Consider the following 24,248-nt stretch of genomic DNA (forward strand, 5'->3'; position numbering starts at 1 on the left):
TATTTTTTAAAGACTTCCATTTTCAAGAATGAATTGCTTTACAGTTTTGCAAATATCTCTAATGGTTCCATTAAGTAATTAGGCTCTGTCTCATTCAGTCTCTCACGATACATTGTTTAAATTAAAATATGTGGTGAGAATCTGACCTAATACTTACATGTAATTATAAAAACAAAGAGTAACTTAGTTGTACCATTACAGTCAAATCACTATATCATACAGTTATAGGAAAAATATTGGTTCACTGTAATACTCACACCAACCTTATTCTTTAATGTAGCCACCAGTCTTACTCTGCTAAGTTTTTGACTTCTCAACATTAGAAAGTAATCAGCTAACGGGTTGGGATGACATTATCGAAAATACTAAATTTTTCTTAAAAGCTGATTCATTAACAACTAATACTGCAGTTATTTCCCTCAAAGGTACTCAATGCCTTATTTTCCCCAAAATGCCTGCTAAATACTCCAGTCTGAATGACCATAACTTGGCTGTCAGCCATTCTTTTGGACATTCATAAGAGTTTTATAAGCAAAGTAGCTACTTGTACCTCAAGTAGCCTTTCAACACAACATGGAACTTCATTGTGCTGAAGGAGTGCTTTATGCATGCTTCATATATTGCTTCACTGAGGACTTTTTTTTCTCCACTTGTACAAATGCATGGCAGGGAAGCATAGAGTAGCTACTAGTGAAGTTTGACACTACTGCCTTGATTCACACTGAAGAGTCAGCACAGTTATCTCCATTGCTTTTGAGGGCTATTAATGTAAATAAATATTAACCCAGTGAAAAGCAAATAGTCTGTCAATGTTCTTATGAAAATGATTTTGACTTCATGAATACCTTGAAAGGATCTCTGAGATAATCAGGGATTGCTAAATTACTCCTTGAGAATTATTGCTATAAACCTATTGAAACTGTCAACAATATCCTGGGAAAATCACAACATCCTGGAGTGCTTCCCAACTCATCAGAGTTTAAATTAGCTAGTATTTGTTGGAAATGTATGTAATTATATAAATATCAAGAATAGTTTGTATTAGAACTTATTCACTACCTACTTGGGAGTAATATTGTCCTACTGGACTTTGGTTTTGACAGAACATGTTAGATGTGAAAGAAAAAAAATTTTTTTTAACTTTAGAAGCAATAAAGAGCAATGTGCTTCATAAAGCACACTGACTCTTAAATTTGCTCTATGTGGATTCAAGCTAATGCAAGTATATACATCTATGTATATCAGACCTAACTCTGCCTAGGGGAGTAAAAGAGGGTACAGAACTCACTCCCCTTTGGATCAGCAAGCCATGAAGAGGAGCTTATGGGTAGCTAAAGTCAAATGTTACCAACCTTTCCCCAAAATGCTTAATCGTAAAAATCAAAACAATACATTTTCATGTATGAACTATGTTTTTAATTTAAAAATAAGTATTTTCCAACATTATTTGTAACTGACCATCAAAATGTCATATTTAGGTATTAAACTAATCTATACTCAAATTTAAATCATTAAGTATCTAATTTTCAAACTGAAATCCAAGAAGAGATATGAATTGGCAGTATTTTTACAAGTAAAACATATACTTCAATCCTTCCATTGTTTCCCCTGGAAAGGAAGAATGGGACAGCTGTGACCAGGGGCAGCAGCAAGAGGACCTATGGGTATTGAGCTTTGGTTATACTTTGTGTTGATGCATTGCTATTTGTCTTAGTTTTATGATCTTTTTTATATGTTTGTTATATTCTTTAAAAATTTTTATAAGAATTTACTTCATTTTATTTTATTCATTTGCATACATTAGTTGTGCAAAGGGGGTAGGATTTCATTGTGACATTTTTACACATTTTCCCTTCAGAGCTCTTCATTCACTCATTTTCTTTAAAACAATTTCAACATACTGTTTTATTTTCAAAAAATGAATTGAAGGCTTAAAGTATGTGTGACAAAAACAAATGCTTAATGCAAGCATGAGGACTTGGGTCACCTAGGAAGGCTCAGTTTTGAATTTAATGCAGAATATGAAGTCTTCTCACTGATTGCCAAGCTCTGATCATGAGCTTACCAGTGTTGAAATCATGAAGAAAAAGTTATTTGCATTATCAGTTTGAAGAACTGTACTGGGCTCTAGGTGGGGTTAAGGAAAGAAAAATGTTTCCCAGAAAATTAATGTTAATGACTCCTATTTGTTTACACAATGATTTCAAGGCTCATCCACTGCAAAGTTCAACAGGATTTACAGAGGGCCTCTCTCGACATTTAATTTTAAACCTAATTTTAAAGCCTGGAGAAAAGAAATCTGTCAAAGTAAAGTTTACTCCAATTCACAACAGAACCGTTTCTTCACTAATCATAGTCAGGTAGGTTCTGGGATATAAGTGTTGGTTGACTATTTCCAAGTCCTTATAGCACTCAGAAGCATGAGTGGTATTGTCCTGTGTGTACCATGTGTGCTTTAACAATGAATAATTCTTGCTCTTTGGAACTTTAAATTTTTACCTTAGAATTCAATATTTAATTTCTTGTGGTACCTTTTAATGTAAGGGTAGATATTATAAATCAAAATATTATACAAATTTAATGAAAAAATCTGCAATTCCTATGTTTGCATAGAAATAACTTGACAGTGATGGATGCTGTGATGGTCCAAGGACAAGGAACAACTGAAAATTTGCGGGTGGCAGGCAAGCTTCCGGGTCCAGGAAGTTCTTTGCGCTTCAAAATCACAGAAGCATTGTTAAAAGATTGTATAGACAGTGAGTATGAGTATTCTTAATCATGAGAATGGCACAAATCTCAGCATTTGTCCTCAACAGCAAATAATTCATACATGTACAAACAATATGTATGTACACACCTGTCTATTAGTGATGAATATTTACAATGTTAAGGAAATCCTGTGTCATGGTATTCAGTGTTGTTTGATTTAAAGTATCAATACTCACTGTATAATGTGAAAGTAAAGCTAATAACTTTGCCATCTAAAATCACATATCAGAGTGAAGTACTTTCTGATAGAACTTGAGAATGGCTCATCTCTTTGTATGTGAGTTTTAATCTCTTACATATAGTAGTTCATAAGTAATAATATTTATAATCTTGACCAGAAGTACGTAATGGTAAGATTTATCTATCCTCCTTATTTTTTTCCTTTAGGTTTGAAACTAAGAGAACCAAATTTCACATTGAAAAGAACATTTAAAGTAGAAAATACAGGACAGCTTCAGATTCACATAGAAACCATTGAAATCAGTGGATACCCCTGTGAAGGATATGGCTTTAAAGTAGTTAATTGTCAAGAGTTTTCATTAAGTGCCAATGCCTCTAGAGACATAATTATACTGTAAGTATTTCCTTATAAGATATGGCATAATAAATCACTGACTTCTCAGTTAACCCGTTTTAGTGAATTGTTCAAATATTACACAAGGATATGTTTTAATATTTACAAAAATTCTAAGGTAGTTTACTAATATGTTCCTTTTTGTGTCATTGAATGTTCAGCTAAGGTATTCCTTTGGTTTTGTTTAAAATTATAAAATTCTTCTAAGTGGATGAGATAATCTTAGAAACGAACTTCAATATTATTATCAATGTGCTAAGCATGAAATGTTAGACTTAGTTTACAGTAACTCAACTACAAAGCAGAGACATGTACCTTACATGTATAGCTTTTTCACGTGCAATCTGAGAATATGTAATACTTAAGTCAGACTTTTTTTAGTGTCTTAATCAGTTTTAGTTGCAGCATATTTAAGCGATTGATTGCTTGTTTTATTGTTAAGTTTATGTAATAAGTATAATCTGAATCCCCTTATGTGAATAATGATTTTATTATTTTTAGTGGATATTTACTTAATAGGTAGCTATATTATACAAAGTTTAATGCTTGATACTAAAAATAGATTGAGGAATATGACACCTTTCCTCAAGGTGCATACAGTTCACAAAAGTAAAATAATTGTGACAGTAAGCAAGGTTTTTAATAACACACCATTGGGAATATAGCCTAGATAAAAGGAAAAAGAAAGGGAAAGAAGTACAGATACTGCTTTCTGGATTAGTGCATGAGAAGCTGATTATTGTTCTTTTTATGTAATTTCTTAAATTTATTCAGGAAGTTCCTATTATTAACTTCTTGGGACAATACCTTAACTTAAAATGGGAGAGTTGAATAAAAGTTCACTCATTTTATATTGTATTTTAAAGATGATAGTGCTAGTATTTTATTTGAACTGTTTGTGGTCTATTCTAAAGCATAGTCTTACTGCTCTCATTCTGTTTTAGATTTACTCCTGATTTCACTGCCTCCAGAGTTATTCGTGAGCTGAAGTTTGTAACAAGCAGTGGTTCTGAGTTTGTATTTATATTGAACGCATCCCTTCCATACCACATGTTAGCAACCTGTGCAGAAGCACTGCCCAGACCCAGCTGGGAACTTGCTCTGTATATCATCATCTCAGGAATAATGAGGTACTTACATTCAGTCAGCACTGGGAGTTTATTAAGTGCCCCGTGTGCCTCAACTTTCCCAAATGCTAAGATACACCAACATATAGACAAAATGCTGACACCATCAGATTACATACTCTCAAAATGGTTAAAAGTGAATCACTTTAGTGGCATATGCAATAAACAATCTTTTTTACTCTTGAAAGTTAAGTAACTGAAGTACACATTAATTTCCTAAAGAGGAAAATATTCATAATTTGTCAGATAAAAGTGTATGATTTGGGTGTATGTTATTATTTTAACATAATTGTACGCCTAACCAACATGAAACTAATTAGAAATATGTTAAGTCCTATTTTATGTGCAGTAGAGAATCACATACACCTACCTCTAAATTAATTTACAGTTACTGCACATATCCTTTAAGGGACAAAAAAAAGGTTCATTGAGTTGAAATTCAAATTCATCTCAGTCAGGAAAAATTATCCTCCCGATGTTTCTCTGATACAAATTGTCATTTCCTTTATATAAAGCCTCCATGTAAGAGAACATTCTATTAAAACGTTCTATGTAAACCTTTATCCATATACTCTGTTCCTTGTCCATAAAAAAATTTTACAGGCATCTTTGTCTTTTCACTACATTGTTCCTTACCAAAAACTGTCTAATGGCTGATTTTGTTACTTTTGCCTTAATAAATAGTATCTTCATCTTCTATACCCTTTCAGTGCACTGTTTCTCTTGGTCATTGGAACGGCGTATTTGGAAGCTCAAGGAATTTGGGAACCATTTCGAAGGCGACTATCCTTTGAGGCCTCAAACCCACCCTTTGATGTGGGAAGGCCTTTTGATCTCAGGAGAATTGTTGGTATATCATCTGATGGAAAGTATGTTCACATGCTGGCAATCAATTCCCTGTAAATGTATAAGGAATAGCTGATAGAATTACAAAAAAAAAAAAATAACTTCATCTTTGCTTGGGGAATAGTGTAAAAATCAAAACCTTAATTCTAATTACTCAGTACTATTGTAGTAGCAGTCAGTTACTAGATGATTATGCTGGATAACATGATATGGGTTGTTTTGGTTTGTTTTTTGCTTTTTGCTTTTGCAGTTTTAGTGATTGAACTATGGGCCGTATGCTTGCTAGGCAAGCACTCTTGAACTGTATTCCCAGCCCTATATCTTGTATTTATTACATTAGTTGGGGTCAAAATAGTCTTATCATTGATTAGATTAAATTTTCAGATAAAGTAAAGCCTAGAAAGTTTTGGTAAATATTCTAGTTTTGTTGGTTTTCCATGGAGTAATTTCTATTTGTGATGGCTGTAGGTACTGTTTACTAAGCTGCACTTTATCCTTTTTTCAGCTTGAACACACTCAGCTGTGATGCCAGCCATAGTAGAGGATTCTGTGGAGCAAGTGGCTCATCATCCCGATCTGGTACAGGGAGTCACAAGCAATGTGGCCCATCAGTCCACCCACATAGCAGCCACAGCAATAGAAACTCAGCTGACGTGGAAAACATCAAGGCCAAAAACAGTTCAAGTACCTCGAGCAGGACTTCTCAAACAGCCTCATCACAGTCTGCAAGCAAAACAAACTCCCTTGTTTTAGAAGTAAATACAGCTTCCCAAGGTCATGTATCAGGCAAAAAGTCCAAAGGAGCAAAACAGAACCAACACAGCAGCCAGCATCATAGCCACAGTCCTCTGGAGCAACACTCTCAGCCTCCACCACCACCACCACCACCAGTGCCTCAGCACCAAGAACCACAGCCTGAAAGGCTGTCTCCAGCCCCTCTTGCACACTCTTCCCACCCAGAACGTGCCAGCAGCACAAGGCATAGCTCAGAGGACTCAGACATCACCAGTCTTATAGAAGCCATGGACAAAGACTTTGACCACCATGACTCCCCATCCCTAGAAGTGTTTACAGAGCAGCCTCCATCACCATTGTCAAAAAGCAAAGGTAATCACCCCTCTGTGTTATCAGAGAAACAATGTGTGAGAGAGAAGCCAGACTATGATCCAGGAGGTATTAGGAGCACAGGTAAGATAAATGATTACTATAGTGAGTGCTCTTTGGTTCAAATTTATCCCAGTATTGAACATCAATGTTTCCATATCACAATTCACATAGAGATGTCCATTTAGAATTGAGACTGGGCATGGTAGCAATTTGTAATTCCAGCTACAGAGGGGAGGCCAAGATAGGAGGACTGTAGTTTCAGTCCAGCCCAAGCAGGATTAAAAAAAAAAAGCCCAAGACCTTATCTCAAAAAAAAAGTTGAGCTGGACGCCAGTGGCTTACACCTGTAATCCTAGTTACTCAGGAGGCTGAGATCTGAGGATCGTGATTCAAAGCCAGCCCAGGAAGGAAAGTGCATGAGACTCTTATCTCTAAGTAACCACCAGAAAACCATAAGTGGCACCATGGCTCAAGTGGTAGATGCTCAACTTGAGCTGAAGAGCTTAGAAACAGCTCCCAGGCCCAGAGTTGAAGCCGACCCAAAAAAAAAAAAAAGTTGGTAGTGGCAGCATATACCTGTAATCTCATCTCTGCAGGAAGTGGAGGTTAGAGGATCATCCTCCAAGGCCAACAAAAGCAGACCTATGTGAAAACTTAAACTAAGGCAAAAAGAACTGAGACATGCCCTAAGTGGTTGATTGTCTGCGTAGCAAGCATAAGGCCCTGAGTTCCAGTATCATCCAAAAAAGAAAAATATTATTTCTTAGATTGCTTCTTAAAAATAAAGGTTCGTTGGGTGGTGTCCAGTGACTTTCCTTTTGGCTTCCTATAAGGTAAGCTTTTATTCATTTTTAAAATATTTTTGAGCCAAGTGCTGGTGGCTCATGCCTGTAATCCTGGGTACTCAATAGGGTGAGATCTGAGCATCATGGTTCAAAGCTAACCTGGGCAGGAAAGTATGTGAAACTCTTACCCTCAATAATCTACAAAAAAACCCGCCAGAAGTAGAGCTTTGGCTCAAGTGGTAAGAACGCTAGCTGTGAGCAAAGAAAACTCAGGGATAGCATCCAGGCCCTGAGTTCAAGCCCCAGGACCAGCCAAAAAAATAATAATAATTTAAACACAGGGGGAAAATGGAGATCATCTGCCTTTTAACTCAAAAATAGTATTTTCAGCCAAGCATGGTGGTGCAGAACAGCTATTCCCAGCAATTGAGGGGTGGATGTGGGAGAATGGTATATTCAAAGCCAACCTAGACTAGATAGCAAGATCAAAGCTCAGAAAAGAATATTTCTACAAAACCTTTATTTTAGAGCACAGGTTGGCAAACTGGCCAACAGGCAAAAAAAAAAAATTACTGCCTGTTTATAGAAGTTTTATTGGAAGACAGCTGTGGGTATTCGTTTATATCTTGTCTATGGATGTTTTTATGCTACAGAGGCATTATGGAGAGGTTTCAGCAGAGACTCTACTATCCCACAAAGTTGAAAAACTTTTTGTTGGGCCCTTTAAGAGTAAAACCTTGCTGACCCCTACTTTAGCTTTCTGCATACTGTCTGTCCTTAGTTGTCTATTTCAGAGTGACATGTTACCCCAAAATTTCAAAGCTTAGCATACCCTCATTTACTATCTCATGGTGCCCATATGTCAGGTTAGCTGAATCCTCTGGCTTTCACCAGACCTCTGGCTAGGAATGAAGTCGTCTTAAAATTCACTTGATACTTCCAAGCTAACACAGGTGGTTGTTGACAGGATTCAGTTCTTCATGAATACAAGGCACAGTTCCCAACAGGACTGAAGTGTGAAATATTTATACAGCTATATCTATAGGTATAAATATATCCCCAGGCCTTATTCAAGTACCTCCCTTACTCTAATTTACCAAGGAATTTTTGTCTCCCCTTTACAAAAACAACAGGGAGCTTGCCAGTCCAAAAAGACTGGAACAAGCCCTGATATCCCAAAACTACTTTTTTCTCAGAGAATTCCTTTAGTTCCAGTGATATGAAAACTATCTTGAATCCTCTTATAATTATATGCACTTTTTTATAAATCAGTATTTTAACAATTTTAAATTAATTAAATTTTAAGTTAAGCTTTTTTTTTGGGGGGTGGGTCAGTCATGGAACTTGAACTCCGGGCCTGAACACTGTCCCTCAGCTCTTCAGCTCAAGGCTAGCACTCTACCCCTTGAGCCACTGCACACTTCCTAAATTAAACAATTTTAAAACAATATTTTAAACAAATTACCTTCCTCTATAGATATCTTTTTAAATTATTACTATAAACCTTCATATTTTAGGGTAATTTTTATAATAATACTTAATGAATAACAAAAAGCTCTTTTGTTAAAGTTACTTACTGTATTTTTACCTATTCAGGGTATGAATAAAATAAGCATATATCTCTTTCTTATCACAAAAAGTGGGAAAATTAAGATAAATATTCTGTGTTAAAATAGGCCACTGACACCAGGCAAATCCCAGCTTTGAGAGAGGATGATAATAGTCCAAGGCCAGCCCCAGGCAAAGCATGAGACCCTGTCAGAAAATGACTAAAGCAAAGATGTGAGGGACATGTGTCAAGTAGGAAAGCACTTTTCTAAGCCCTGAATTCAAACCCCAGTACTGCCAAAATAAATGAATATAAATAGGCCTCTCATGATAGGTCCACTTATTTTCAGGATCATTCATTTAGAAATTAGATTTTAAAATGAAAAAGTATTGTTGGAATTTCATAGTGGTCTGAGAGACATCCTACTAAAAGATATTTAATAATGGAGCATGGTCAGCAAATTGTTAGTGATACATGAGGCCATGAGGAGACAATGCTTACAACCTGCATATGTCCACTGCATAAGGCCACTGTCTTTGTTTCCCTTCCTACTGCTTTGATTTGGAAGAAGGAGCCAGAATCTGTTTTACTTTTCTTAAATATTTTTGTTTTGTTTTGTTTTGTTTTGTTTTTTGCTGGTCATGGGGCCTGAACTCTGGGTCTGGGCGCTGTCCCTCAGCTCTTCAGCTCAAGGCTAGCACTCTACCACTGGAGCCACAGCACCACTTCCGGCTTTTTTCTGTTTATGTGGTGCTGAGGAATCGAACCCAGGGCCTCATGCTTGCAAGGCATGGACTCTACCGCTGAGCTACCTTCGCAGCCCAACTTTTCTTAAATATTTTTATTGAAGTGTAACATGCATGTAGACAGTCTTTAAAATGAACTTTTGGACTAGGGATGTAGCTCAGTGATCAAGTACTTGCCCCATGTGTATCAAGCTTTAAATTCGATTCTCAGCACAACAACAGAAAAGAAAAAATAAAGGTGGGCAAATGGGACTCTACTAGTAGTTTGTCCCTGTGTTCCCAACTACTAAGAAAGCTAAGGTTGAGAAGATAACAAATTAAGGCCAATCTGAGCAAAAGGTTAGATAAAGTCTTGCTAACTTTATCTCACCAGAAAAGCTGGTGGTACACAACTGTGATTCCAGCTGCATTGAAGTTCTTAAGGAGGATTGCCATCTCAGGCAGCCCTGAGCAAAAATACAAGACCCTACTTGGAAAGTAACTAAAGCAAAAGGTGCTTGGGCATGGTAGAGTGCCTGCTTAGAAAGCATGAAGGCCTAAGTTCAACCTCCCCCACCCCCAGAATCACTAGAAAGGGGATGGGCATTGATATGAAGTTGCAGAATTATAATATATCATGAAACCTTAGGTTTCAGTTAGAGAGAACTTTTATAATTTTTCACAACCTACCACCATATCCCTGCATATGGTCATCATGTTTACATGAAATGTATTTCCTTTCTTAAAATATCCCATCCCCTTTCAACCCCCAGTATCACAAACCACAACAACAAAAATCCCTCTTACAATGAACTAATATGTCTGACTTTTATAGGCCTTTTATACTGACCATTGTTCAAGTTCTCTATGAGCTTTCCTTCTCTAGTTGGGCAGCTTGCAGGCCTTCTGGCTATTTTCTTGGCCTCCCTGTAGTCACTGTTCCTAGTGGAAGGTGCCCAGGAAAGCTCTCTGCTATTATCCTGAGCAGGGATTATGTAGCTGGACGGTTATTAATCTAGATTTCTGTGGTTTTTCTCACCTGCAACATTTAAACTTGGTTGACTAGAAAAAAGCCAATGCTAAACTGAGGGATAAAATCCAAGCACAGTTCTCAATATCTGTGTTAAGCATGGAATGATGGTACCTATAGCCATTCTCATCTTGAACTTTGGCAGTTTAGGGGCAGCCTTAGCAAAGGCAGGACTCTATAATAGTCATATAGTCAGATGCAAACCTAGATTAAATCTGCTGCTTACGAACTAGGTAACTTCGGAGACATATTTTGGGAAAATATTGTTTTTACCTTTAAAGTAGAATAGTTTCTACCTATATTATACAATATCACAACTCAGTAGTTACTATTAGTTCAGGAAATGGTACATACTCTTTAGCTTGCTGAGTTGAAAGTGGCCTTAGAACAGATTGTCTCCTAAGGGCAAGGCCCTACCTGACCATATGACAGGTAGAAGATCCATGTGGTTATTAGCACATCCTACTAAGGCCAGCCAAAGCAATGGCAGAACAGTGATGCATGGGGCCTGGAAGTTAGAATATTACATGTGACCATGGCATAGTTTCTATAAAGCATTAGCCTAGAGACCAGATAACTATGGTTGAGATAAATTCTTCTTGTCTTTTCTTTTTTGGTACTGGGGGATTGAACCCAGGATGTTGCACTTGCTAGGCAAGCACTTTGCCAGTGAGCTACATTCCAGCCCTAGAGAGAGGGATTCTTATAATGGCCTCTAATTCGTATGTGTATAATATTTACGCTGAACCTGTATTTTCTCTATTCTTCAATTTTTAACATGAAAAAATGCATATATTTGGGGGAAATATTTTAATATAATTGCACTCTTATTACTAAGATGTTGAACAGAAGGGTTAACATTTCATAATCCAGGTAATTAGTACATTTCTTCTTTTAGACAAAGCAACTCCTTCCTTCGCTTTCCTCTAGTTTCCTCCTCCCAGCCCTGCCCACAAGTTACATAGTTCATTTTCCACATAGTGTATACTGCATAGTATGATTGCATTTGTTCACCCTTCCTCCCTCCCTTACTGTACTCCTTTGCCCCCCAAAAAGAAGAAACCCAAGAACAAAAACAACTACCACCAACAAAAACACATTTCTATTTCTTAGAAATCTTTTTTCTTTTTATTATTTTTAAGTTGTACAAAGGAGTTTCCATTTAACAAAGCATGGATACAATATACCATAATCAGTGTCACCCCTTTCAACATTCTTACCCTTCCCTCTTTACCCATCCATTCCCTCTTCTTAATTTTGTAAGCTATACATTTTCTCCCTTTTCATTTATCTACCCCTTTCCCCCAACCCATACCTTTCAACCCATACCTTTTATTTTGTTGAACTTTGATTTTGCCTTTCTAAGGAATTACACTATTTGAGATCTTTAAATCTAACATTTCAGTTAATACATTTGTATATATTTGCGTACCACCCAACACATTTACTGATAAGTTTATTAGCCAAATCTAACTTCCCCATATAAGGGAAAACATGTATCCTTTGTCTTTCTGGATCTGACTTACTTTACAGTTCTTTCCAGGTCTTTCCATTTCTTTACAATTGATACAGTATCGTTATTATTATTGGTAGAGCAAAGTTCCATTTTGTATAGATACTACATTTTCTTGATCCATTCATCCATTAAGGAGCATGTGGATTGATTACATGCCTTGGCTATGGTGAATAGTGCTACAAAAAACATGAATGTGCTGGTGGCGTTACTATATTATGGTTTGCAGTCTTTTGGGTAAATGCCCATAAGGGGAATTGCTAGATCCTACAGGAATTTCCACACGTTTCCAAACTGTTTTAACAAGTTTACATTCCTACCAACATCCTCACCAGCATCTATTATCATTTGTTTTCTTGATAATGGCCATTCTAACTGGAGTGAGGTGGAATCTCAATGTTGTTTTGATTTGTATTTCCTTTATGGCCAGAGATGTTGAGCATTTTTCATGTGTCTGTTGGCCATTTTTACTTCTGAGAAGACTGTTTAGTTCATTAGCCAATTTATTAATTGGGTTGTTGGATTTTTGAGGGTTTAATTTTTTAAGATCTCAGTATATTCTGGATATTAAGCCATCGTCTGATGTGTAGCTGGCAAGTCTTCTCCCATTCTGTAGGCTATTTTTTAGCTTGTTAGATATGTCCTTTGCCATGCAGAAACGTCTTAGTTTTTTGTAGTCTCATTTATCAAATCCTTCTTTGATTTGCTGGGCTTCTGGATCTTTACTCAGAAAGTTTCTACCTGTGCCCAGGAGCCCTAATGTTTCCCCTACGCTGTCCTACAATAACTTCATGCTTTTGGGTCTTACCTTGAAGACTTTGATCCATTTTGAATTGATGCTGGTATGAGGTGATATATAAGGATTTAGTTTCAGTTTTCTGCATGTCGATATCCAGTTTTGCCAGCACCAAGAGGCTTTTGTGATCGCATATTGAATATTAAATGGCTGTAGGTATGTGGGTTTATTGCTGGGTCTTCTGTTCCATTGGTCTTCAGGCCTGTTTTGTGCTAGTATTAAGCTGCTTTCATTGCTGTGGGCACTATTCTACTTGCTATTGAGTGCTTTTGCTATCCTGGGGTCTTTTTTGGTTCTATATGAACTTTTAGATTGCTTTCTCTGTCTCATTGAAGAATCATGTTGTGATTGTCCTGGGTATTGCTTTGAATTTTAAGTTGTTTTGAGCAGTATTGCCATTTTCACAATGTTAATTCTCCCAATCCAGGAACATGGAAGGACTTTCCATTTCCTTAAGTCTTATTCAATTTCCTTCTTTAAATTTTTTAAGTTTTCACTATAGAGTTTCACATCTTTGGTTAATTCCTAAGTTCTTTTTTTTTTTTTTTGAGGTTGTTGCAAATGGAGTTGCTTTTTCCTGATTTTAATCTCAATCTTCTCACAGTTGGAGTACTGAAAAGCTTCTGATTTTTGTGGGTGGATTTTATACTCTGCTACTTTACCAAAGTTTTGAATCAGCTCTAGTAGTTTGGGGGGTAGAGACTATAGAGGCCTTTAAATACAGGATCATGTCATCTGCAAAAAGGGATGTCTTACTTCTTCCTTCCCTATTTGGATCCCCTTTATGTTTTTCTCTTGTCTTATTGCTTTGCTTAGCAATTCCAGTACTATATTGAAGAGGAGTGGAAAAAGTGGATATCTTTGTCTTGTTCCTGATTTTCAAGGGAATTGTTTTCGTTTTTCACCATAATGTTGGCTGTAGGTTTGTCATACACAGCTTTATTATATTGAGGAATGTTTCATGTATTCCTAGCTTCTCCAGAGCTTTTATCATCAAGGGGTATCAGATTTTATCAAAGCTTTTTTTTGATCTATTGAAATGACCATGTGGTTCTTGGCCTTCTGTTGATGTATTATATTTATTGACTTAGCTATGTTGAACCAGCTTTGCATCCCTGGAATGAGTCCTGAATTATAGTATTTTTAATTTTTTTTAAAAAAAGGAACAAGGTCAAAAGGCCAGTACATCTGAGAACAATGATGTTGATCCACCCATAAGAACATTCTAGACATGACTATACTATGTTCCTGAACCCTAATATTTGGTATTGCTGTTATATCTTTTCTCCAAGGAGAAAAACTCAATCTAAGAAAGGAAGTTTGTATCAGAGCATAAGGGACCCAAGCTCCAGTCTGTGATTCTACCTTAATATTATGCTACTGTGTTCCATCATCAAAAAACAGAAAGAGACCAGAAGTGAGTACAGGCCTATTTTTCCCAGTACTTAAGGCAGCATGAGGTCAGCCTTGAACTATATAGCCCTGAGTCTGAACTCTAGCACCAAAAAAGAAAATCCCTGCCCCATCCTACCCCTTCCCCTCCCCCCCCAAAAAAAAGAAAATAGTCAAGGCTTTGGAATAGTCAGATTCCAAAGAGCTGAAAATTCTGTACACTGAGACATGAGACTGTATTTACAGAATAACCCTTTAGCTGAGGGCCAGCTAAGGTTCCCTGTGGCACTGCTTCATGTGTATACTATTTTTCTGCATTATACACTGCAGCATCAGGCTGAATAGTAACAACTAAAGTTATATTAAGATATTACTCCTACTGGACAGGGGCAGCCAAAAGTCATGGGAGTGTAAATGCCATGTCCTGTTGTCAAAAGAGTGATGAATGTGCCAGACTACATGAAATTAGCAGGATAGAACAGGACCTATTACCTGAAGGGACTGTGCAGTCTCTTCCCAGAGACTGGACAAATCTGCAGGTTGCAGCAGTGAAGCCAGGCCCAATATGTAGGAATAGTGTGGGTGCAACCCAGCCTAATTGTACAAAGTTCCATGTACAAACACCTGATCAATCATCCCTCTCCCTTCCCAGCTTCCTGTCAGTCAAACAAGTGGACAAGAGCTACACTTCAATCCCCTTCATCCAAAAGCATGGTATCTGCTCTGTTCAGTGCTGGTGAAGTTTGTTCACTGTTGTTTCATGTTCTATCCTCTGCAGTCTATGTAATCCCACAGGCATATAACCAGTCCTTGAAGTAAGCTGATTTACTCAATGCAGAGAGAAGGGCTAGTGTTAAATTTTAGGAATAAAGTCCTATGCATACAGCTTGCTATCTAGAAACAGGAAGTACACTGGCTTACCCATTCAGAAGAGGCTACCTCTGAAAGGCAAGGGCTATTGGCTCTTTTTAAACCTTACTACAGGAACTAGTAGTAGTGATACCACTTGGGAACTTGTTAGGAATATAGAATCTTGGGCCCCACCCAGACAACTAAATGAGGATGTGTTTACCACAATCTCCATGTGATGTGATACCTTGTATTAAGTCATTGTGACCCACACACTCGCTCACTCACTCAGTGAATGCAGCTAGTGATAGTTCTTGGAAGGCAGGCCACTGTTCCATCTAGTAGTTATTTGGGCCGGGAGCTGTTTTTTTTTTAATTTCTAGAATAAACAAATTGAGCTCTTACTGAGCATAATAATTAAATAATTGCACTCTGGATGGCATAAACTTTTAGTTATGCAGCCATTTTCCCCCCAGTCCTGTTTACCTTATCAGTTCTTCTGCCAAGAATTGTCTACACACATAAGAATGTTTGTATTCAATCAATGTAAGAGAAATGAGAACAAAATAGGGTGTGAATCTCCTTGCAAACATGATTAATTCCTTCCCTGGGATAGGAATAAAAATTGTTTCACTTCATACAAACTCTTCTAACTTCTATTGGACTGTATGTATCTGCCTGAGCAGTACTGACTTTTAAGCTTAAAGAGCGCCTGAAAAGTTTTCTTTATATATGTTTTGAGGTGTATTTTATCATATTCACCAAAAGGTATCATTTCAAAAATGGGGTGTGTAGCATATAGATTAAAATGAGTAGTACTGATCCTATGAGTCTGTGAAGTGGTCTCTGTTGGTCCATTTAGATCCTTCACACAGCCAAAAGAGGAGGAAGAAGAGCAAATTCCTGCCAGTTGGTGATTCTGTAGCTATTCTCCTGAGATGCCCCTTCTAAGTATCATAACTGATGGTGTATGACCTGACCTGCATCTATTGCTTCTGAGGCCTAGACATGTTGAGAGACACCATTTGCTAGTAACAAAGTCCCCCAGCTAAATCTTCAGGGTAGAAAGGAAATGAAATGATTTAAGTAGGAAATAAATGAAATAGCTCTGTCAGATTAGGTATTACAAATTCATTTATGTACTACTTAGTAGAGACAAAACACAAGCAGGACATACTTTTTATAGTTCATACCTTGCCTACTTTTTAAAACAGGTAGTTTAAATTATTTAAGTATGTGTAAAACAATGAATAATTAAGTTTAAATTATTGAGGTGTTTCATCTATTTTTTTGTTTTGATTTTCTGTTTGGAGGGGTTAATGCCACTACAACAGAAACCTGGAAGAAAGTTAGTTGCTTATGTTGAGCTGCAAATTTGGGGTAAGGCCAAAAGAAAATGTTATTATCTGGTTTCAATGTAGGAAAAGAGACATAGGAAATCACGTGAGAAAATAGACTTTACTTGTGTTAGATTCCTCCTTGATTTTGAGGACACTCAGTAATTCAATTGACATCATGTCTATGTTGAAGTAAACATGAGAATACTCTTCACATATGCATTTTGTTTTGCCCTTTGTAAAACCTGACATGGCAACATTGTCATAACTCTTCATATATTCATGCTCTTCTTAGATGTACCCACCATATTTATGACCCTGAACAAGTACTGCATCAGTCTGTTCATAGTTGAGCTATACTGTCAGGTCACTGTAAACAGTGAAGAGTCCTCTGTCACAATTTTTTTTTATTTGTATCTGTACTGGTACTAAATTCCAACCCTTATGCTTGCTCCGTTTCCCTGCTCACAGCTGTCACTCTGTCACTTGAGCCATTCCTCCAGCTTGCCTTTTGCTAATTAATTGAAAATGGAATCTTGCAGACTTTTCTGGTTTTGAACCAAAATCCTCCCATCTCAGCCTCCTAAAAAGTTGGAATTACAGGCATGAGCCACCAACATACAACCTCAGTCACAAATAAAGCTCTTGACTTACTACATTCTTATTTACACTAACCCCAAAATTCTGTGCAGGTAGAGATAAATGTTTTTGTCAATAAAGAATTTTTAATATAATATTTAATTACTTGGAAAAATATACTTACATTTTAAAGCACAGAAAAAAAGTTTCATTCTATTTTTAGAGCAGTTAGGCATAAAGGCAGCAACTGTACACCTGATTATGAGGCTAGCTGCATCATCTTTCCTGGCCCATGCAAAATACATTCCTTCCCCAAGTTGAGATTGATTAGTATTAGCCATTCACACCTTGACCAGTGATTGCCAGATACTAGCAGTGTGAAGTATATGCCTCTTTCTCAGGTTTCCTGCCACAGTAACTGAGTGGGCAGTAAGTATTCTTTTTCTTAAAGTACCAGCATACCTTAACTTCCCCATACCTTGCTGCTCTTGCTAGCACAATGGTGAAGAAAGAAGTTTATATTAAGAACTCAAGAAAAGCCATTTGTTTTCCTTCCAGATCCAAAACTTCCTATCAGACTTTGTAAACTTGGGCATGCCAGGTGACAGGAGAGGCTATGAGATAATTAGGTGGAACTTCAGAAGATTCCTAGGTTTGTTTTTCCAACCTGCTATGTACAACTTTTTGGAGATACCCTTCCCCAGAATCAGGGCATGAAGACAGGAAGAAAGAATGTTACTCAAGACCACTGGCTAACTGCTTGCCAAAGTCTACTCTAGCTCATCATAATAATTGTGTCTATAAGCAGGCTTACCATTTTGTTTGTACATGGGCTTATACTGGTTCATTGTTGGTGATTAGAATTTAATGTCAAATGACTCTTCCTCTTTTCAATTCAGACATGAAAATTTTATGATTCTAAAGGTATCATTACCATAGGATCTTCAGAGCGAGAAAATTATTAGTTGTGTTAAATAAAAATTCATATCTGCAGATTGCTAGAAACAATTTGAAGCACAAAACCAAAAAAGTAAAACGGTATATCCACATCCATTGAACTAGTAAGTCCATATCTGGAAATTTAACAGAAGGAAATAATCTTATTTGTAGTGTGTTATAAAGTAAAATTGTGGGAAATACCTAAATGTAAATTATGAAAAGTATCTAAATGCCAAGAACATGGAATTTGTAATTACAGTATACTGACCAAATGTAGCACATCATTTAAAATACTTACATTAGCAGTCAGGCAATAGAGGCTCACTCCTGGTAATCCTAGCAATTCAGGAGGCTGAGATCTAAGGATCATGGTTTGAAGCTAGCCCAAACAGGAAAGTCCATTGAAACTCCTATCTCCAATTAACCAGCCAAGAGCCTGCAGTATAAGTGTGGTTTAAGTAGTGGCACACCAGCCTTAAGCAGAAAAATACAAGAACGGGAGTTGCTGAATTCAAGCCTCATTATTGGTATGCATGCATGCATACATGCATAAATAAATAAAATTATGTTAAAAGTGTATATCTGTGATTAAGGATTTGACAGAAAAGTGTTGTCCAGTTCCATAAGTTATGTTTTAGTCTGTTTTCTCAATGAATGAAATAAGGTATAGCAATGTCTTCTTGTAAGGTATTCTTTTGTAAACCAGCTATTTTTCTTTCTTGGACAAGATATAAGATGAAAATATTCCAGTTTGGGGCATATCATATTTAGAAGAAAGTTGGAGTTAGGAAGAGTGGCTTTCAGGCCTAATGGACCTATTATCTGCATAAGAAAGAAATGTGTGTTTTAGGTTTTAAAACTATAGTCAATAATTCTTTATGCATTCTTTTTGCTTTTAAAGTTAAATGAGACACATGCACATGTGCATATACATGCATAGATATTTGTTTTAAACTTACATTTTGAGATGTAGATTCATATACAATTGTAAATAATAATACAAGATCCTGTGTACATTTTACTCATTTTTTTCCTTAATGATAACATGTTGTGAAATTATACTGTGATACTGCAACCTGGATAGTGGTGATGCAGCCAAGACAGTACTTCCTATACCACAAGGATGTCTCATGGGTCCTTGTCTAGTCACAACCACTTCCTTCCCCACCCAGCTTACTCTTTAGCACCTAATCTGTTCTCCATTTCTGTAAAATTTTGTCATTTCAAGAATGTTGCCTAGCAAAAACAAGGCCCTGAGCTCAACCCTCAGTACCTCAAAAAAAAAATTCATAAATGCAGACAAACAGTATGTTACCCTTTTTTGGGGGGGGTTGGGGGGGGAGGTCCAGTCATGGGGCCTGAACTCTGGGCCTGGGTGCTGTCCCTCAGCTCTTCTGCTCAAGGCTATCATTCTACCACTTGAGCCACAATGCCACTTCCGGCTTTTTTCTTTTTGCTTATGTGGTGCTGAGGAATTGAACCCAGGGCCTCATGCATGCAAGGCAAGCGCTCTACCACTGAGCCACCTTCCCAGCTATCCATACGTTACCCTTTTGAGTTAACTTTGTTCACTAAATACAATTCTCTGGAGATTTATCAATTTTATTTTCTTTATTAATGAGTATAGTTTTTTAAATCATTTGCTCATATTTGGATTGTTCACACTAATATGTGTAAGGATGCTATAAATACTTGTATATAGATTTTTATATAAAAATAGGACTTGATTTCTCTGGGATAAATACCCAGAACTCAATTAATTGGGTCATATTATAGTTGCATGTTTCATTTTTTAAAACACTTTATTACATTGCCATCAGTCCTGTAGGAGTGATCTAGCATTTTTCACTAGCATTTGGTGCCATCATTATATTTTCAGCCATTTGGATAAGTCTGTAGTACTATATCTTGTGATTTTAATTTGCATTTTCCTAATGGCTAATGATGTTGAACATATTTCCATGTGTTTTGGTTTTTTTTTTTTACTATCTGAATATCTTTGGGGAAATATCTTCTTCATAGCTTACCTAAAATTTCTGTCTTTTTTATTTCATAAATTTCTTTGCTGAGGCTTTCTATTCTTTCATTTATTTCAAGCATGTTCAAAATTGCTTACTGAAGCACTTAGAATGGTTGCCTGAGTGTCTTCATCAAATAATTCCATTGTATTTGTTGTCTTGGTATTGATGTTATTTTGTCATTTACTTTTTTTTTTTAACCAATCCTGGGGCTTGAATTCAGGGCCTAGGCACTGTCCCTAAGCTTTTTTTTGCTCAAGGCTAGCATTCTACCACTTGAGCCACAGTGCTGCTTCTGGCTTTTTCTGTTTATATGGTACTGAGGAATCAAACCCAGGGCCTTGTGCATGCTAGACAAACACTCTACCACTAAGCCACATTCTCTGTCGTTTACGTTTAAGAGCTTCCTGGTTCGTGTTATGAAGAATGACTAGATTGAGACCTAGACTCTTGGGATATTTACATGTTAGTGAGCTTTTTCTGATACCTCTCCAGCAGGGGAAGGACAGAGGGATGGGCTTTATTACTTGCCAGGTGGAATGCTGATTTCCTGCTTTCCAAGTTAGAATTCCTAGATGGGGTTGAAAGTTCTGACTTCCCAGGTTATTTCCACTGGCAGTGGGCATTGGGGAAAGTCCAAATTCTCATGCGTGCAGTCTTCTCTGGCACTGTCTCAATAGGGAAGGGAAGTAAAAGGCTCATTCCTTAGTGCCTGGTAAAGTAGGAGCTCTTTACCAAACTGACTGGGAATAAAAGACTCTTCTTAGCTCTCTCTGACACCTCCATGATGGGTTTTTTGGGGTGCTGTTTATAACCTTGCAAGGATGAAGTCTCCTCTTCACATAGAGCTTTGGCTGGCATCTTGGAAATGAGACCACAGTTTTTACTGTGATGTTTGGCTGGAGTAGGGTGATTGTCTGGATTGTCCCCTTCCCAGCATAATCGTTAAAGACAGCTGGCTTTTGTTGCGTATTTTGTTGTTGTTTGAGGGTAGATATCTGTGACTAAAGAAAAGTGCCCTTCTCTAGTCTGTTACCTTCTCTTCATCTTTCTGGGCTACTCAGTGTTTATGTATATGTCCAAAGGTTTTTATGTGCTTAGCAGGAAAAATAGGGGAAGGCACAGCAATCCAATCTTACCAAAAGTATAACATCAGAATTTGTTTCCCAGTTAGAGTAAGCCTCAAGCTCTAGTAAGCATAGAGGCTGAAATAGGATTAGAAAGTCATTGGTAGAGATTTGTAGTGTAATCTTACAAAAACCACACTCATTGGCCAGATCACTAATTCTAGAAAAGCCTCTCATAAAAAGCTAATATGATCCATTTATTGATGGGATAAGTTACTTAGAAAGAATTGAGATGGGATAAGCATTTTAACTAGGGTAGCAAGTCTCAATAGGTCACACCTCTAGTGTGTTTTAATGTTAAGACAACACAGAACTGAGCTTGTACAGCTTGACAGGCACTACTGAGCACTATTCAAGAGTAGAGAGAGTGGTAAGGACTAATCTCTATCTTAAGGTACTTAGCAAAAATCCCCCTCCTGGGAGTACAAGAGCTATGATAACTAAACCAACTAGGCTGCCCTCGTCTGACAGGAAGAACCCTAATGTCCCAGACTTAACATCCCACTTACATTTTCCAATCTAATATCTCGTTCATCAGTGTGAAGTAAGTGATAAGATGACATTTCCCAAAATCAGGTAGTGCCTTAACTTACTCTTTTTCGAGATTAAGCTCAGTAAACTTTTTCTGTAAAGGGCCAAGTAGTAAGTGTCTAAGACTGAATAGGCCACAACCTGTGCTGCAAATTCTTCTTTGTTGCTATTTTTTATAGTCACTTTAAAAATGAAAGTACCCTTCTCAGCTCTCAAATCATACAAAGCACAACACAGGCCAGAACTTCTGTTCTAGATGCCAAATTTTGAGTCTTTGGTACCAATTAATAGTGGCATTCCTTTGGATAAATCATCAAACTGTTTCTTTTAAAGATGTGTTTAGAAATGGTAACCTGCACAGACTGGGTTAACATTTGGTGGCCAGTGCCACTGTAACCTGTCCACATGCCTAGAAGTTCTGCAAGTGTAATCTGAGGTTCTGAAATGAGAGAATTTTTATTTTTGTACATCCATCGTGTCCTCATGTCACCTCCATGAGGCCAAGATTATGCTGCTCAGTATTTTATTTCCAGCACATGGACTATAGTCTGGAAATATATTGTGGTATAGTTATCATTTGTCTTGGTAGTATCCAGATTTTCTAAAATACTAGGCTTTTCCTAGTCAGTTTTACTCTGTCCATACACTGTGTAGCGTTACGTAGTATTTATTCCTGTGCGAGCTGCTATACTAAGGGCTTTTTGTAGTTGCTCCATACAACCCTATGAGGGTTTGTCTCTGTCTTATACCTGAGAGATCAATATCATACAGCTACCCAGAAAACCAGGGCTGGAACCAGCTATTATGGCTCTCTGGCTGAGGTTCTTAGCACCCTCCAAGTAATGCACATGGAAGCTCATTCTATGTCACCTCTAGGCTTCCATCTCAAGGCTCTCTGGTTTTCACTGCCATGACTTATCAAAGCTCCACCAAGGTGGAGACAGAGGCACTTATTTGTCAAGTCTACTAACTTTATCCAAAGTCACCGAACAGTAATATACTTAAGATAGGTGTTATGTTCCATGTATATAAACTATATCTCAATTTTAAAAATAATCTACTTGCTGGGCACCAGTGGCTCACACCTGTAATCATAGCTACTCGGGAGGCTGAGATCTGAAGATCTCAGTTTGAAGCCAGCCCAAGCAGAAAAGTCCCCGTGAGACTCTCCACTTAACCACTCAAAAACCAGAAGTGGCACTGTGGCTCAGAGCACTAGCCTTGAGCACAAAGAGGCCCAGGCCCTGAGTTCAAACCCCACAACTGATAATAATAATAATAACAACAACAGCTACTCAGTGGGCACCAGTGGCTCATCTATAATCCTAGCTACACAGGAGGCTGAGATCTGAGGAATGCAATTTGAAGCCAGCCCAGACAGGAAAGTCCCTAGGACTCTTATCTCTTATTAACTAACCAGAAAGCCAGAAGTGGAGCTGTGACTCAAGTGATAGAATACTAGAAGCAGTAGAGAACTAGACTTGAGCAAAAAGAAGCTCAGGAGCAGCACCCAAACCCTGAGTTGCTCCAGGACCAGCAAAAAAACATCTACTCACAATCTCAAAACTAATTTGGACACCTTAAAATCAGGAAGAAATAAGTAAGAAAGAAATCTTTATTAATAAGGAGAGAATGAAAAGAGCCCAACCTTTTCCAAAAACAAACTTATCATACCTTTGTTTTCTAAAGTATTTAAAGATTAAGTTTTTTACTTCCATTTTTATCCCTAGGGAAAGGAAAACCTCTTCAGCGTAAGGTTAAACCACCGAAGAAGCAAGAGGAGAAAGAGAAGAGGGGAAAGGGAAAGCCTCAGGAGGATGAGCTAAAGGACTCCCTGGCTGACGATGATAGCTCCTCCACCACCACAGAGACCTCCAACCCCGACACAGAACCACTTCTCAAGGAGGTATGAGGGAGCTCACAGAGTACTGCACAGGGAACAGGAATGTATCTGGAGGGGCCTGGTTTTAATACAAAATTAATATTTTACATATCATGTCCACATGTTCCAAGAATTCATTCTTAGTATGCTTGGATGACTAAAAAGTCATCCTCTGCAGAACCTGTCCCAGTTTTGGAGCTGGTTGATTTTACTTCCCCTAGAGAACAACATTTGGAATCATAGTAGAAAAGTTCATAATTGGTGCTTCTTAAAAGTTAAGAGCGTTTATGGAATAGTAATTGTATGCATCACAGAATGTTTTTTTGGTTTTAAGTATCAAAAGCAGAGCACCAGAGGCTCATGCTTATAAATCTTAACTACTTAGGAGGCTGAGATCTGAGGATTGTGGTTTGATACCAGCCCAGACAGGAATTCTTATCTGTAATCAGCCACCAAAAAGCTGGAAGTAGAGCTGTATCTCACTCAAATGATAGAACACTAGCCTTAAGTGAAGGAGGAGGGTGGGAGAGAGAGAAATCATGAGAAGGAATTATACGATTTTCATTACATCATAATGCTAGAAGCAGGGCTCTGGAAGCACCTCGCTCCAGGCAGATGAAGCAGTGGCTCTCCCCAGAGTATGGCATAATAAATTGTCTCCTGAACGGGGGCCAGGCCCAGGACCTGGCAACACAATGGAGAATGCTATCTTACCCACTTTGAGTCTTAACTCATAGTTGGTGAATTAGCATCAGGAATAATACTGCAAATGC

At 37.5% G+C, this 24,248-nt stretch overlaps 1 protein-coding gene across 1 annotated transcript in view; it reads left to right on the plus strand.

The window, feature by feature from the left end:
- Nucleotides 1–24,248, plus strand: part of LOC138807830 (transmembrane protein 131) — a gene marked incomplete at its 5' end in the record, with an annotated part of 140,668 nt that overhangs the window by 97,795 nt on the left and 18,625 nt on the right. Inside the window, 7 exons of the mRNA XM_069993630.1 lie at nucleotides 2,209–2,360; nucleotides 2,614–2,756; nucleotides 3,157–3,343; nucleotides 4,288–4,473; nucleotides 5,181–5,339; nucleotides 5,822–6,423; nucleotides 23,324–23,499. Coding sequence (XP_069849731.1) covers nucleotides 2,209–2,360; nucleotides 2,614–2,756; nucleotides 3,157–3,343; nucleotides 4,288–4,473; nucleotides 5,181–5,339; nucleotides 5,822–6,423; nucleotides 23,324–23,499 — 1,605 coding nt within the window. The remainder of the gene's footprint in view (nucleotides 1–2,208; nucleotides 2,361–2,613; nucleotides 2,757–3,156; nucleotides 3,344–4,287; nucleotides 4,474–5,180; nucleotides 5,340–5,821; nucleotides 6,424–23,323; nucleotides 23,500–24,248) is intronic.

Source organism: Dipodomys merriami, unplaced genomic scaffold (assembly GCF_024711535.1).
Source record: "Dipodomys merriami isolate MVZ:Mamm:240054 unplaced genomic scaffold, mDipMer1.0.p SCAF_435, whole genome shotgun sequence".
NCBI classification, from domain to species: domain Eukaryota; kingdom Metazoa; phylum Chordata; class Mammalia; order Rodentia; family Heteromyidae; genus Dipodomys; species Dipodomys merriami.